Below are 15412 nucleotides of genomic sequence, written 5' to 3'. Positions count from 1 at the left end.
GCAACACACACAAAATGCAGGAGGAACTCTGCAGGCCAGACAGCATCTATGGGGAAAAAGTACAGTCAACATTTTGGGCCAAAACCCTTCAGCATGACTGGAGAAAAAAAGCTGAGGAATAGATCTGAAAGGTGGGAGGAAGGGAGAGAGAAACGCTAGGCGATAGGTGAAACTTGGAGGGAGAGGGATGAAGCAAAGAGCTGGGAAGTTGATTGGCGAAAGAGACAGAAGACCTTGGAAGAAAGAAAAGGGCGGGGGGGTGCGGAGGAGCACCAGAGGGAGGCGATGAGTGGGCAAGGAGATAACAAGAAGAGGGACAAGGGGATGGGAAATGGTGAAGTGGGGTGGGATGGGGGAGGCATTATTGGAAGTTTGAGAAATTGATTTTCATACCATCTGGTTGGAGACTACCCAAAAAAAATATAAGGTATTGTTCCTCCAACCTAAGTGTGGCTTTATCCCGACAGTGGAGGAGGCCATTGATGGATATATCGAAATGGGAATGGAAAATGGAATTAAAATGGATGGCCACTGGGAAATCCCGCTTGTTCTGGCCGATGGAGTGTAGATGCTCGGTGAAGTGGTCTTCCAATCTATGTCGGGTCTCACCGACATATAAGAGGCCACACTGGGAGCACTGGACATAGTATATGACCCCAACAGACTCACAGGTGAAGTGTTGCCTCACCTGGAAGGACTGTTTGGGACCCAGAATGGTAGTGAGGGAGGAGGTGTAGGGGCAGGTGTAGTACTTGTTCTGCTTGCAAGGGTAAGTGCCGGGGGAAGATCAGTGGGGAGGGATGAATAGACAAGGGAGTCACGTAGGGAGCGATCCCAGCAGAAAGCAGAAAGATGTGTTTGGTGGTGGGATCCAGGTGGAGATGGCGGAAGTTTTGGAGAATTATGTGTTGGATGCAGAGGCTGGGGGGGTGGGGGGTGGTAGGTGAGGACAAGAGGAACCCTATCCCTGGTAGCATGGCAGGAGGATGGGGTAAGATCAGACGTGCGTGAAATGGAAGCGACGTGGTTGAGGACGACATTGATGGTGGAGAAAGGGAAGCCCCTTTCTTTGAAAAAGAAGGACATCTCCTTTGTTCTAGAATGAAAGCCTCATCCAGAGAGCAGGCACAGCACAGACGAATGAATTGAGAGAAGGAGATGGCGCTTTTACAAGTAACAGGGTAGGACGAGGTATACTACAGGTAGCTGTGAGAGTCCGTTGGTTTATAATAGACATCGGTGGATAAACTGTATCCGGAGATAGAGACAGTGAGATTGAGAAAGGGGAGGAAGGTGTCAGAAATAGACCAGGTAAATTTGAGGGCAAGGTGGAAGTTGGAGGCAAAGTGGATGAAATCGACGAGTTCAGCACAGGTGCAGGAAGCAGCACCAATGCATTCGCTGAGGTAGCATAGGAAAAGTGCAGGACAGTCACCAGTTTAGGCTTGGAACATAAACTTCCACATAGCCAACAAACAGGCAGGCATAGCTGGGACCCAAGCGAGTGCCCGAAGCTACCCTTTTGTTTGAAGGAAGTAGGAGGACCCAAAGGAGAAATTATTTAGAGTGAGGAGAAGTTCCGCTAGGTGGAGGAGAGTGGTGATGGAGGGGAACTGGTTGGGTCTGGTGTCCAGAAAGAACCATAGAGCTTTGAGACTTTCCTGGTGGGGGAGGGAGGTGTGGGGGAACTGGACATCATTAATAAAAATAAGATGATGGGGGCCAGGGAACCTGAAATCTTTGAAAAGATCAAGAGTGTGTGAAGTCACGGATGTAGGTGGGAAGTGACTGAACCGGGGAGAAAAAAACAGAGTGAAGGTATGCAGATATGAGTTCAGTGGGGCAGGAACAAACTTAAAAAATTGGTCTATCTGGACAAGCAGGTTTGTGGAATTTGGGTAGGAGGTAGAAATGGAAGGTGCAGGGTGTGGGAATTTCGTGCGTGTTGCAGTGAAATTCCTTGTCTGTGTGAAGCTTACAGAGTGAATAGTAGTTTAGTTAGGCATTTGGTTAGCAATTTAGTTCAGCACAACATTATGGCCAGAAGGCCTTTTCCCCTGCTGTACTGTTCTATCTTCTATGATTTATCCTCATGCTCACAACCACGAGCTTACAAATTAAAATTTCTCCACAGGAACGGGTGACTGCGGAAGGTCGTGGTGTTAAGTCAACAGGGCTCCACTCAGCCAGCTAACCTGTCCAACGAACACCCCATCCTCTATTAGAAACGTTGCATGGCTGATCTTTCTTTATTGGTGGGGATAAAGAAGGGGACACAAGGTGTTAAAAAAGTGATGATGAGCTCAACCAAAAACAATCCCCCGGCCCTTCCCTCAGAAGTGAGAGCAGTCTATGTCTGCTGCCTGGTAACCATTCAATCTTCTCAAGCATCCGCGGCTCCCAGTGGCAGCCAGTCATCCCTGAAAGCCTCAAGGCTGAAACCAGGAGAGCTGCCAACAGACAAAAAAACATGCTCAGAGCCTGCTTTCAGAGCAGGACTCAGGCAGCCCACTGACACAGAGATCCGCCAGCCGTCTTCCCACTGGGTATAATGAGGCTTCTCACACTTCTCTTATGCATGTTTTTTGTGGAAGAGTTCCCACAAAACAGTAAAAACAAAATTGCCCTGGCCATTGTCCAGATTTATTTATTTATTTAGTGCTCTTGTGATCTTGGATCTCGTATTCCTGTCAGAAAACTCTCCAGAGAAAAAGCAGCAATCTTACCACCAAAAAAAAATGAAGATAGACTATTGAAGAATAAAAATATGATTTCCATCCTTTGCTTACTGTTCATTTTTATTGTTCCATTCACACTTAAAACAACACGTTCTTACTCACTACCCACTTTTCTGACTGTACCCAGTCTTTCTTGAAGCAGATCAACTGTTGCAGGTACAACTCTTCTCCCTTGTCATTCCCACCACATCGCTCTTGACCAGCCTTTTAGATTTCTATGCTTTACTTCAGATTCAGATTAATTTATTGTCATATACACCAGGGGGAAATAGAATTCCTTCTTCCCCAGTCCTTAACCTTTCCAACTCACCCGGCCTCACCCGTCACCTTCCAGTAGCCTCCTTCCCCTCCCCCCTCCCACTTTTTATTCTGGCATCTTCCCCTTCCTTCTCAGTCCTGAAGAAGGGGCTCGTCCCAAAACATCAGCTGTTCATTCAATCCCAGAGATGCTGCCTGACCTGCTGAGTCCTTCAGCATTTTGTGTGTGTTGCAGTGAAATTCCTTGCCTGGGAGGAGCTTACGGTGTGAATAGCATACATAGCAAAAATATATACAGTGAGAAGCAGGAAACGACAGACCGGTACAAAGTGCGGCAGTACAATAGGAATTCCTAAAGTACTGATAGTAGAAGGGGTAGATCTGAGGGCCCGAGAATGTGGCAGTACTAGCAGGAAGGGAATGTTGAAAAGAGCAATCAATTCAGAAGCTTCTTCACTCAGAGGTTACTGAGAGTGTGGAATGAGCTGCCAGTGCAGGTGGTGTATTCGAGCTCAACTTCAACATCTAGGAGAAGTTTGGATGAGTACACGGGCAGTAGGTGTATGGAGGGCTATGGTCCCAGTGCAGGTCAAAGGGAGTAGGCAGCTTTGGCTGAAGGGCCTGCTTCTGTATTGTACTTTTCTATGATTCTATGACTAAGTCTGAAAGCAGTGGTAAAGAAGATGTTCTTCAGTCTGTCTGGGCTTGCAAAGGGAATGGCTACTTATAAATAAGAATCCATAGTGACATTGGTTTCAAAATTAGCTTGTCTACGGAAGACAGAGGGCAGGGGTGGAGAGGCATCTAACAACAGAAATATTCTGCAGCGATCAGTGCTGGGACCTCTTACACACAATATATGCAATTTGGATGAAAATGTTCCGAGGTCAATTAGTAAGTATGCAGACAGTACAAAAATTGGTGGGCTTGTGGATAGTGAGGAAGGTTGCAAAGAATGCAACAGTATATGAATCTGTCAGAAGTGGAATTAGTTCAAGATAAGTGTGAAGTGTTGCACTTTGAGGGGTCAAATGCAAGAGTAAAGCGTACTTTATATGGCTGGATCCTAAAGGGCACCGAAGTACATAGGGATCTCGGCGTCCAGCCATATCTTCGTCAAGACGGAAACAAGGCAATCAAGTGATAAAGAAAGCACATAGCATATTTGCCTTCTCTAGCCAGGCCATTAAGTACAAAAGTTGGGAAGAGATATTAATTATAACAGGCAGATATTGTCTTTTTCCCCAAGGTGGAGGGTCAAACACAAGGGGGCTGCGTTTGTGATAAAGGTGTGTGGGTGTGTGCAAGTGTGAACCAGAGACTGAAGGAGAGGAAGAGTGCGAGGGGAAAGAGAGGGGTGGGAAGAGGGGAAAAGAAGGGTAAAGGAGAAGGGGAGGGGAGAAGAGGCAGGGAAAAGAGCGAAGCATTATCAGACAGATATCCTTGGGAGCAGAAATGTTCTTTCTTACCTCAAGGTGAATATAAAACTCTTTTCTTCACATTGGTATGTTGCTCACAGTATTAATGAGACACTTTTGAAGTATAGATATTTTAAAGGAAATGCAATTAATATGTTTCACAAAGAGGTCTGAGGATAGAGGCGCCAGAGTGGGGGAGGGGCAGCAGAACAACAGATTGCTGTCATGGGTGCCATCTTACCAGGTGCCATTAATATATTACCAATGATATAAATGATTGCTTTTATTCTTTTTCTATTTGCAGTTTGTTGTCTTTTGAACATTGGTTGTTTGACTGTCTTGCTGCGTGTGTTTTTTAAAATTGATTCTATTGTGTTTCTTTGTACTTACTGCAGATGCCCACAAGAAAATGAATCTCAGGGTTGTATATGGCGACATGTACAGGTACTTTGATAATTAATTTACTTTGAACTTTGAGAGGACACAGATAAATTTAATGATAGAGAGTAAAACATTCAATGGTTTAAATATAAAATGATATGAACAAAGACAAAAATATGCAACATGACCATGCGTAAAAATGGGGAGCACACATTTTATCCTATCGCCAGCTTTAATAAGACATGGCAGGAAGACATTGCAATAATTTTTTTTTTACTTACTGTTGTGGAAATCTTCGGTCCATTCAGCTGGGCTTGCAAAATAGCTTCATTCACAAGTGGGGCCACCCTGAGCAACGCTTGCTCCACACCTCGCGACCCCATAATAACACTGGTGAGCTCATCCAGAGTGGAAATGTAATCCCGCCAGTGCAGATCGATATCCGCAACGTTAGCCAGGCAGCCCCGCATGACGTTGAGACAGTAGGCGACACAAGGTTTGATCAGAGTCAGTCCATGGCAGTGAGAGCAGTATTCCATCTTCACCAAGGCTCTGGTACATTCCCGGGTGAAAGCCACATTTTCAGTCATGTTTATCACCTCACTCCCTATGTTCAAGGCTTGTAGAAGAGTCTTCATTGCCTGGAGGGGCCTGGACAGTTCAGCTGCCATCTTCACAGGGTAGGAACCAAAGGGGTTGACATCCTGTCTGGTCAATCGAAGGCACTCTGAATAATCCACAGAAACATCACTGAGCCCTGGGTGTATCAGGCGATTGAAAACCAATGGAAAGAGGCTATCAAAGAAACTCAGGACAATGTCTTCAATGCTTGCGTCCAAATCCAGAACATAGAGAGAGATGTCAGTAAAGAACCCCTTCACCACCTCTGAAGCTTCCTTTGCCATTGTTCTGTACCCTGTCTTGAACATAGAGTTGGTGTGATTGGTTGCAATGTGTATCAATGATTTAAAAGCCTCTGCCAAAGGAAAAGAATAAACTTTGTTAACGACAGTCTTAACCCTTGCTGGAACTAAAGAGGATATATTACACATCCTAATCCTTTGCATAAAATTTCCCTCATCCCCTCTTGACTTGAACCAGGACTTTCAACCACTTCTCCATCTCACTCACAGGTGTAATGATGGGCAGTTAAACAAAGAAAGATAGCATGTAGAAAGGAATGAGTTGGCAGTCCAACTGAGACATTTCACCAAAGGGCAAAGCAATGAACATCTGAGGAAGAGAACCAAGTGAGAGAACAATTAATGCTTGCTATTGATGTGTGGGAAATGGTGTAAAATAGTAAGTGAGTAAGTGTGGGAAATGGTGGGCAAGAGGCTTCTTCGCATTCCTTATACATCATATTCAAATATTAGCAATCTACTCCTTTTCAGAAATACACTTTATTTTATAAACCCAATTTATAAGTTGTGAACCAAAAGGCAATTAGCTTCACACAAGCTAATGTTTTGAGATAAAAGAAATGAGTATCACATTTTGAAATGATACTGGAGTTGCCTCACTCTATTGTCCTTTTCCAACACGCGGACAGAACAGCAAAGAACAGGAGCACACGATGCCCATGCAATCCACGATGACAATCGAACTCATCGCACCTGCCAGCACATGTTCTGTATCCCCCCATTCCCACCTATTCACGTGTCTGTCAAAATGCCCCTTAAACATTGCTGTTGTGCTCTTCCTGAAGATGCTGCATCCTGATTCAGACATCACTTTTATTCTACCAGAAAACTTTTCACCTTCACAGCCTGTTCCTTCCCAGTTCCTTCAGGGCACTGGGGAGTAACTGCAATGCCGCAAAATAAGCAAATGGAGGCTCAACATGTGAAAGCAGTGGTGGCCAAAGTATAAAGAGACATTTGAATAGACAATAGCACCCTTTCAACACTAGTAATTTATAAATGTACTCAAACATGCTTAAATGCTGTTTATTTATTGTGGTACCACCTGTAGATATGTGGACATTCAAGGCAGGCTCTAAATTACAATAATGTTCCGTTCTGGAGACCCGCGTGTAACCCGAACTGTTCATTACTGGAAAATGAAAACAAAAGTGCTGGGAGAATATCACAGAAATAGATGAGGTGGGAGAAAGCGAGCAGGCGCGGGAAAAACAGCCGCCAGTTGGCCTCACAGACTCAATGAGTAAGTGAGAGTCTGTCCAGCGCTCCCAGCTCCACTCGGCTGAGCCCAGACCACCAAATGTTGCCGCTCAGTGAGCGAGGGGGAGGGGAGAGCTCTCCACTCGGCTCAACCCAGGCTCGCGGACTGAGGGGGAGGGAAGGGCACGGCACTCGGCTCAACCCTGAAGCTCAATTGTCGTGGCTCAGGGAGTTAGGGGGAGTGTGAGAGAGATAGAGAGAGGGGGTGCGGTGGGGGCAAGGTGGTGGGGGAAGGCAGGGGAGAAGAGGGGAGGGTTGAGGGAGTTGGTGAGAGAGAAGGGGGCGAGGGCGAGGCGGAGACGGGGCGAGGGCAAGACAGGGCGAGGCGGAGACAGCATGCCCTGTTCCACCTAGCATTAGATGCATGAAGCCTGCAGTGGCCAGCAAATGCATCTGCATCCATCCTGCTGGTCTCCCAAACGCTCATTCACCAGTATGAGGCGTAACAAGCTTCAAGAAGATAGAGATTTTATTTATATTGATTTAGAGAGACAACATAGTAACAGGTCGTTGCATCTCAATAAGGCCACACTGTCCAAATACACCCATGTGCCCAACTAACCTACTAACCCGTATGTCTTTGGAATGTGGGTGGAAACTGAAGCACCCAGAGGAATCCCAAGTGGTCACAAGGAGAATGTGACAATGACTTACAGACAGTGCTGGGAATTCAGCCCGGATGGCTGTCACTGTTATAGGGTTACGCAGGCCACTAAGCTACCACATCGCTTCAGTACAGATAAAAAGGAAAGAAAATGAACAGACACATTAGAAGCTGAGATACAGAGGTGCAGAAAGATGTCAGGGAATTTGAAAGCACCGTGATAAATTAATAAGGTTTCTAAAATGGAGGAGTAAAATTCTGATAATCCAACATGCTCAAGACTTCGGTGATGTCATACTCATGAACTTTTGGATGGCTGGCTGTTATTTATATTCCCAAACACAATTTAAAAAACTAATCTAAAAGTGTTGCACAGCATTATAATAAATTCTTCAGTGAACTATGAGATTCAGAGACCATGGGAACTGGAAACTGGCACCAGTGAGTCTCAGGGCACTGACAGCCCTGGTGAATTTCACAACACCGTATGGACTAGCAAGTCTTGGGACAATATAGGAATCTACTTTCTGGTGAGTCAGAAGCCAAACCGTGAGGATTTCTAATCAGACTGATTTTGAATTATCAGAGTTTTTATCCCAGCCTTCCCAGTGAATGTAGAAGCAATGAAGTTTTAGCACAGCCTGCACCAAATAGAGTTGCACAGCATGGAAACAGACCCTTCAGCCGATTGTGCTGGCCATCCACCACCTACCTACACTAAACACACACTAAACCATTTTATTGCCCCCATATTAGCATCAACTACCCCCACTCCAGATTCCAGAGATGCCAATTAACCTTCGATACCATATCTTTGAGATGAGGTAGGAAAACCATGAGATCATAGGGAGAACATGAAACTCCACAGAGTCAGTACCCAGGTCAGGATTGAACCCGGTTTCCCGGAGCTGCAAGGCAGTGGCTCTACCAGTGCACCAATGACCAGATCAGTCTCCTTAAAGCTATCCAGAAAATAAGGAATGAAGCAGAAGTCTAATAGGATTGACTTTTGCCAGAATCTGATACGCCTGACTTAGTTGAAAACCCTTGTCACTCAAGAACATGACAAACAGTAGCAATTCAATCGTTATCTTCAAAACTGTGGTGCTCACTCAATGTATTTGATTTGTAGGCCCACTTTGTTAGCTAACAAGCCCACCACCCCCCCGCCCCCAAAATCCCTCTATCATATGTCAGATCACAGGAGCACGGAGTGAGCAACAAAGGGGTCTCTGGTGATGCAACTGGGTAGTCCTGGCCCCAAAATATCTGGTTAATCTGACAAACCCACGACAAGCTTTGTCAACATTTATTAATTTAAAAACCATTTTAAAAAACAATGTTTGATAAGTTAAAATTTAGAATAATCCATAATATACAAGATTTAAATTAATTGCCTTTTCTTTCATCCACTACACTCAGTGGCCATTTTGATAGATACCTCCTGACCTTAATAAGATTGCTGAGTGAATGTTTGTGGTCTTCTGCTGCGTAGCCCATCCACTTCAAGGTTTAATGTGTTGTGTGTTCAGAGATGCTCTTCTGCACACCACTGTTCTAATGTGTGGTTATTTGAGTTATGAATCTGTCTAACCATTGAATCAGCCGAACCATTCTCCTTTGACCTCTCTCACAAATGAGGCATTTTCGCCCATAGAACTGCCACTCACAATGTGTTTTTTGTTTCTCACACCATTCTCTGTAAACTCCAGAGATTGTTGAGTGTGAAAATCCCAATAAAACAACAGCTTCTGAGATACTCAATCTACCCCGTCTGGCACCAATAATCACTCGATGGTCGAAGTCACTTAGATCACATTTCTGCATCATTCTGATGTTTGGGCTGAACAACAACTGAATCTCTTGACCATGTCTCATTCAATTGACAGACTCAACCTTCCTGATGCATCATCATCCCCCGTACTTGCACATCTGACAGCTTATGCAGAGTTGTGGGCCACAGCACCGGTTAAACAGCTTAACTTTGGTGGGTCTGAAACAACAAATGCAGCTGAGTGCTTGTTCTTCAGATAAGTAGAACCATTTGTAATTATCACTCATCCATTTGCTTTAGTCACAGCTCAGTAGTCATAGTCATACTTCAATGATCGCGAGGGAAATTGGCTTTTCTTACAGTTGCACCATAAATAATTAAATAGTAATAAAACCATAAATAATTAAACAGTAATATGTAAATTATGCCAGGAAATAAGTCCGGGACCAGCCTATTGGCTCAGGGTGTCTGACCCTCCAAGGGAGGAGTTGTAAGGTTTGATGGCCACACTAATAACTAACAGGTTTGGCTTTAGATCCCGCTTCATTACAGTCAATAAACTACAGAGAGGAGTGGACTCTCCCAATGACACTACAGGCATGTTCATCCACATTATTGGTAGCATCTACAGGAGCTGCTGCCTGAAGAAGGCAACATCCAAGATCCCCACCATCCTGACCAGGCCATCTTCTTGCAACTACCATCAGGCAGGAGGTAGGGAAGCCTGAAGTTTCACATTACCAGGTTCAATTCCCAACGCTGTCTGTAAGGAGTTGGTATGTTCTCCCCGTGACCATGTGGGTTTCCTCCCACAATCCAAAGGCATACCATTTGGTAGGTTAATTGGTCATTGAATGTTGTCCCGTGATTAGGCTAGGGTTAAATCGGTGTTTGCTGGGTGGCGTGACTTGAGGGCGGGAAGGACCTATTCCGTGTTCTATCTCAATAAATAAATAAAAACAACAGCTACTTCCTTTCATCCATTCAATTCACAACCCTACTGGCAAGACCCTAATCACTGTAGCTTGGCAACAATCTGACCACTTCCCACTGAAATTAACTTTTTTTTTGTTCTTATTCTGTTCTTGTAAAAATTGCGTATAATTTGTTTTTCTTTTGGATGCTGCTTGGGGGATGCGATGTGCAAGTAAGATTTTCATTGCGCCTGTGCATATGTGTACATGTGCGTATGACAATAAACTTGACAAGTTCCATTAATAATTACATTAAATTAATACACTATTAAATTAAATAAGTAGTCAGAAAGAAGGCAACAAAACTGAGGTAGTGTACATTGATTGAATCATCCATTCAGATATCTGATGGTAGAAGAGAAGAAGCTGTTCCTGAAACATTGGGTGTGTTTCATCAGGCTCCTGTACCTCCTACTTGATGGTAGCAAAGAGAAGAGAGCGTGTCCTGGGTGATGGGGGTCCTTAATGACAGATGCTGCCTTTATGAGGCATTACCTTTTGAAAATGTCCTCCATGCTGGGCGGCTACCATCCATGATAGAACTGGCTGAGTTTGCAACTTCCTGCAGCTTTTTCCAATCCTGTACCGTGGCCCCTCCATACCAGTGATGTCATCAGTTAGAATGCTCATCTGTAGAAATTGACTAGAGTCTTTGGTGAAGTACCAACTATCTTCAAACACCTAATGAAATATATACTGTAGCTAATGTCATGCATTCTTTGTAATTGCATCAATATGTTGAGCCCAGGATAGATCTTCAGAGATGTTGACATCCAGCAACTCGAAACTGCTCACCCTTTCCACTGTTGATTCCTCAATGAGGACTGGTGTGTGTTCCCTCAATTTCCCCTTCCTGAAGTACACAACCAATTCCTTGGTTTTAATGATCCTGAGTGCAAGGTTGTTGTTGTAACACCACTCAACCAGCTGATCTGTCTCACTCCTGTATGCCTCCTCGTCACCATCTGAAATTATGTCAACAATAGTTGTCATCTGCAAATGTATTGATCACTTTTGAGCTGTGCCAAGCCACACAACCATGGGTGTATAGAGAATGCAGCAGTGGGCTAAGCACGCATCCTTGAGGTGTGCCAGTGTTGATATTCAGCAAGAAGATGTTATTTCCAATCTGCACTGACTGTGGTCTCCCAATAAGGAAGTCAAGGATCCATTTGCAGAGGGAGTTTTGGAACTTGTTGATTAATACTGAGGGTATGATGGTGTTGAACGCTGAGCTGTAATGAATAAACAGCAGCCTAACAAAAGGTATTGCTGTTTTCCAAGTGATCCAAGGTTGAATGATTTCATTTGCTGCAGACCTATTGTGGAGGTAGGCAAATTGCAGAGGATCCAGATCTTTGCTTAGGCAGGAGTTGATTCTGGCCCTGACCAACATTTCAAAGCACTTCACACAATAGATGTGAGTGCCACTGGGTGATAGTCACTGAGGCAGCTCACCCTGCTCTTCTTGGCACTGGTATGATTGTCACCCCCTTGAAGCAGGTGGGAATCTCCGACTGCAGCAATGAAAGATAAAGATGTCTTTGAACACTCCTGCCAGTTGGTTGGCACAGGTTTTCAGTGCCCTACCAGGTACACTATCAGAGGGGTTCACTCTCCTGAAAGATTTTCTGACTCCAGCTTCTGGGACAGGGATCACAGGGTCACCAGATGCTACAGGGATTCACACAGTAGCTTATTCTCCCTTTCAAAGTGTACATTAAAGGCATTGAGTTCATCTAGGAGTGAAATATCACAGCCATTCAGGATATTAGGCTCTGCCCCGTAGGAAGTAATGGCCTGCAAGCCCTGCCGGAGCTCCAGTGCATCTGATTCCATCTCTAACTTTGATTGGAATTGCTCTATTTTTGCTCTGAAAATAGCTTTCCATAGGTCATACCTGGACTTCTGGTAAAGTTCTGGATGACCAGTCTTGAATGCCATAGATCTAGCCCTCAGCAGACTGCATACACTCATCCACAGAAGTCTTGAAGTCAGTGGCATATTCATCCAGATTCGAAGATAAATCCCTGAATATCGTCCAGTCCACTGATTCAAAGCAGTCCTGTCAGCTCTCCTCCACCTCCCTTAGTCCTTCTTAGTCCTCACCACTGGTGTTGTGATCTTCGGTCTCTGTCTGTACACCATAAGTAAAAGTACAGCCAGGTTAATGGATCTACCAATGTGCGTGTGTGTGATGTCACTCCAGAGCCCGGTTGTGACTGCATGACCTCCTACACTGCTGACCTCTGGTATTCCAAACCTTAACATACTTCTGGCTGCAGGGCGTGCAGTACCTGTTCTTAGCCAGACCTCGGTCCAAACCCCTTGCACTTGTACAGGCCCTGCATTCAATCTGCACCCCTGGCTCACACTTCATGTTAATGAAGGAGCTAGATGCCAGATTACTCTTAAAGTATTTTTCACTGAGAAGTATTTTTTCACACAACTACGGGGAGGTCAGCCTTCGTGGCATGAATGAATTGTTGCAAAAGTAACAGAAAATATTTGGTAGATGTTTTTCCATTGGGAGCAAAGTGATAGTGTGTAGACAGCTGCCCAATATTGAAACAAATCAAGCAGTCACAGTGAGAATCCCAGCCTGAACATTTAACAAGGGGTAATTCCAGTCTGCGACAGCTGTTGGATTAACAGGCACACTGAGCCTGACTTCTCTTGCATGTGAAAGCCAATCCATCAGAAATAGACGCCAGAAGCACCACTCACCATTGTAGGGATAGGAATGTGTGGTAACTAAGGCCAATCCTACCTAAAAATTGACAGTTTTTGCAACTCTCCTGCTTTAGGGACTCAGGTTAGCTAAATGTCATCATGTTATGTATGGACCTTATTGGAATGGTGCCAAAGTGTTAGCACAACTAAAGACCTGAGAAGCATGATCCAGTCATGGAACCTGCCATTACATGTACTTTTTTTTAAAAGACTTTAAGATACAAAAGCAGAATCAGGCCATTTGGTCCATTGAATCTTCTCTGCCATTCAAACATTGCTGATTTTATTTTTCACCTTACTTTACTACCTTCTTCCTGGAACCCTTAACCCCTGCTGGGCATGGGTGAGAGAGCACGTCCGGGTATTTTTAGCGTTTTTAAGGAGTACAAGGGTTTTTTATAGAATATGACGAATAAACAGGAATAGGATACTAGGATGGTCAAAGATGGGAGGGTGAAGTGTAGGTTTGTAGGGGTGTGTGTGTGTGTGTGTGTGTGTGTGTGTGTGTGTGTTTGTGTGTGCGCGGGCGATTGGGTGAAGGGATTTAGAATGTATGTCTAGTGCACATTCTGGAGCAGAGGGTGGCGGTAATGCACCATTAAGCTGGATGCCAACCGCCGTAAAACAAGATGCAGACAGACAGACCCTTAACCCCTTTACCAATCAAGTACCTATCAATCTTTGTCTTAAGTATACCAATAATGACCTGGCCTGCAGTGCCCTCAGTGGCAATGACTTGCACAGATTCACCAATCTCTGGCTGAAGAAATTCTCCTTTGCCTTAGTTTTAAAGAGCTATCCCTGTGACTGGGATCATAGGTGAGATGGAACTATCCCCTCCAAGTTCACTATTTCTGCTATCATTCTTGTGCACCTCTTTGCAACCCTCTCCAAAGCCAGCACATCCTTCCACAAAAGCATGGTCCAAGACTGCACACAATATTCCAAATACATTCTGACTAACACCTCAGACTGTCATATTCCAGTCCTCCCGTGATTTTCTAGTCTTAAAAGGAGATGTGAATGATATTTACACTTTGAATGAAAAGCACTGAATTATTGGTAGAATTAATATAGATTAACATTATTGGTAGAATTAACATGTGCCTGTTCTATTTACTCAAAAAAAAACTTTTCATAAAATTATGAAAGGATTAGATAAGATAGAGGCACGAAAGTTGTTTCCACTGGTAAGTGAGACTAGAAGTACGGGACATAGCCTCAAGATTCGGGGGAGTAGATTTCGGATGGAGATGAGGAGGAACTGCTTTTCCCAGAGAGTGGTGAACTTGTGGAACTCTCTGCCCAATGAAGCAGTGGAGGCTACCTCAGTAAATATATTTAAGGTAAGGCTGGATAGATTTTTGCATAGTAGGGGAATTAAAGGTTCTGGGGGAAAGGCAGGTAGGTGGAGATGAGTCCATGGCCAGATCAGCCATGATCTTATTGAATGGCAGAGCAGGCTTGATGGGCCAGATAGCCTACTCCTGCTCCTATTTCTTATGTTCCTGTGTTCTTACTACATATATTATAAGTAAAGTATATTTTGGGGTGGGGAGGGAAATCTTGTGACAGTGGGATAGAAGTCGTCATTATTTGTTCTGACTCAGACTAATCCTTGCCTGTATTATGGTCAAAAACAACAGGAATTCTGCAGATGCTGGAAATTCAAGCAACACACATCAAAGTTGCTGGTGAACGCAGCAGGCCAAGCAGCATCTATAGGAAGAGGCGCAGTCGACGTTTCAGGCCGAGACCCTTCGTCAGGACTAACTGAAGGAAGAGTGAGTAAGGGATTTGAAAGCTGGAGGGGGAGGGGGAGATGCAAAATGATAGGAGAAGACAGGAGGGGGAGGGATAGAGCCGAGAGCTGGACAGGTGATAGGCAAAAGGGGATACGAGAGGATCATGGGACAGGAGGCCTAGGGAGAAAGACGGGGGGGGGGTGACCCAGAGGATGGGCAAGAGGTATATTCAGAGGGACAGAGGGAGAAAAAGGAGAGTGAGAGAAAGAATGTGTGCATAAAAATGAGTAACAGCTGGGGTACGAGGGGGAGGTGGGGCCTAGCGGAAGTTAGAGAAGTCAATGTTCATGCCATCAGGTTGGAGGCTACCCAGACGGAATATAAGGTGTTGTTCCTCCAACCTGAGTGTGGCTTCATCTTTACAGTAGAGGAGGCCGTGGATAGACATGTCAGAATGGGAATGGGATGTGGAATTAAAATGTGTGGTATTATGGTGTTTTATTCCCTTGATTTCTACTTCATAAGCAGTCCTTCAGGCTGACTTCCTACCAGTGGTTGGTTTTGCTTTGTTATCTTTGTCATGTGTACCGAATACAATGAAAGA

General features: G+C 44.6%; 1 protein-coding gene across 3 annotated transcripts in view; it reads right to left on the bottom strand.

Annotated features, from left to right (window-relative positions):
• gpc5b (glypican 5b) overlaps positions 1 to 15412 on the bottom strand; it is a 648632-nt gene that overhangs the window by 466806 nt on the left and 166414 nt on the right. For all 3 annotated transcript variants that reach the window (XM_063046140.1, XM_063046141.1, XM_063046142.1), the window contains exon 3: positions 5077 to 5771. In XM_063046140.1, the coding sequence (XP_062902210.1) occupies positions 5077 to 5771 (695 nt within the window). The remainder of the gene's footprint in view (positions 1 to 5076; positions 5772 to 15412) is intronic.

This window comes from Mobula hypostoma, chromosome 4 (assembly GCF_963921235.1).
Source record: "Mobula hypostoma chromosome 4, sMobHyp1.1, whole genome shotgun sequence".
NCBI classification, from domain to species: domain Eukaryota; kingdom Metazoa; phylum Chordata; class Chondrichthyes; order Myliobatiformes; family Myliobatidae; genus Mobula; species Mobula hypostoma.
The sequence above is the reverse complement of the archived record's forward strand: the minus strand, read 5'-3'. Positions and strand labels throughout refer to the sequence as shown.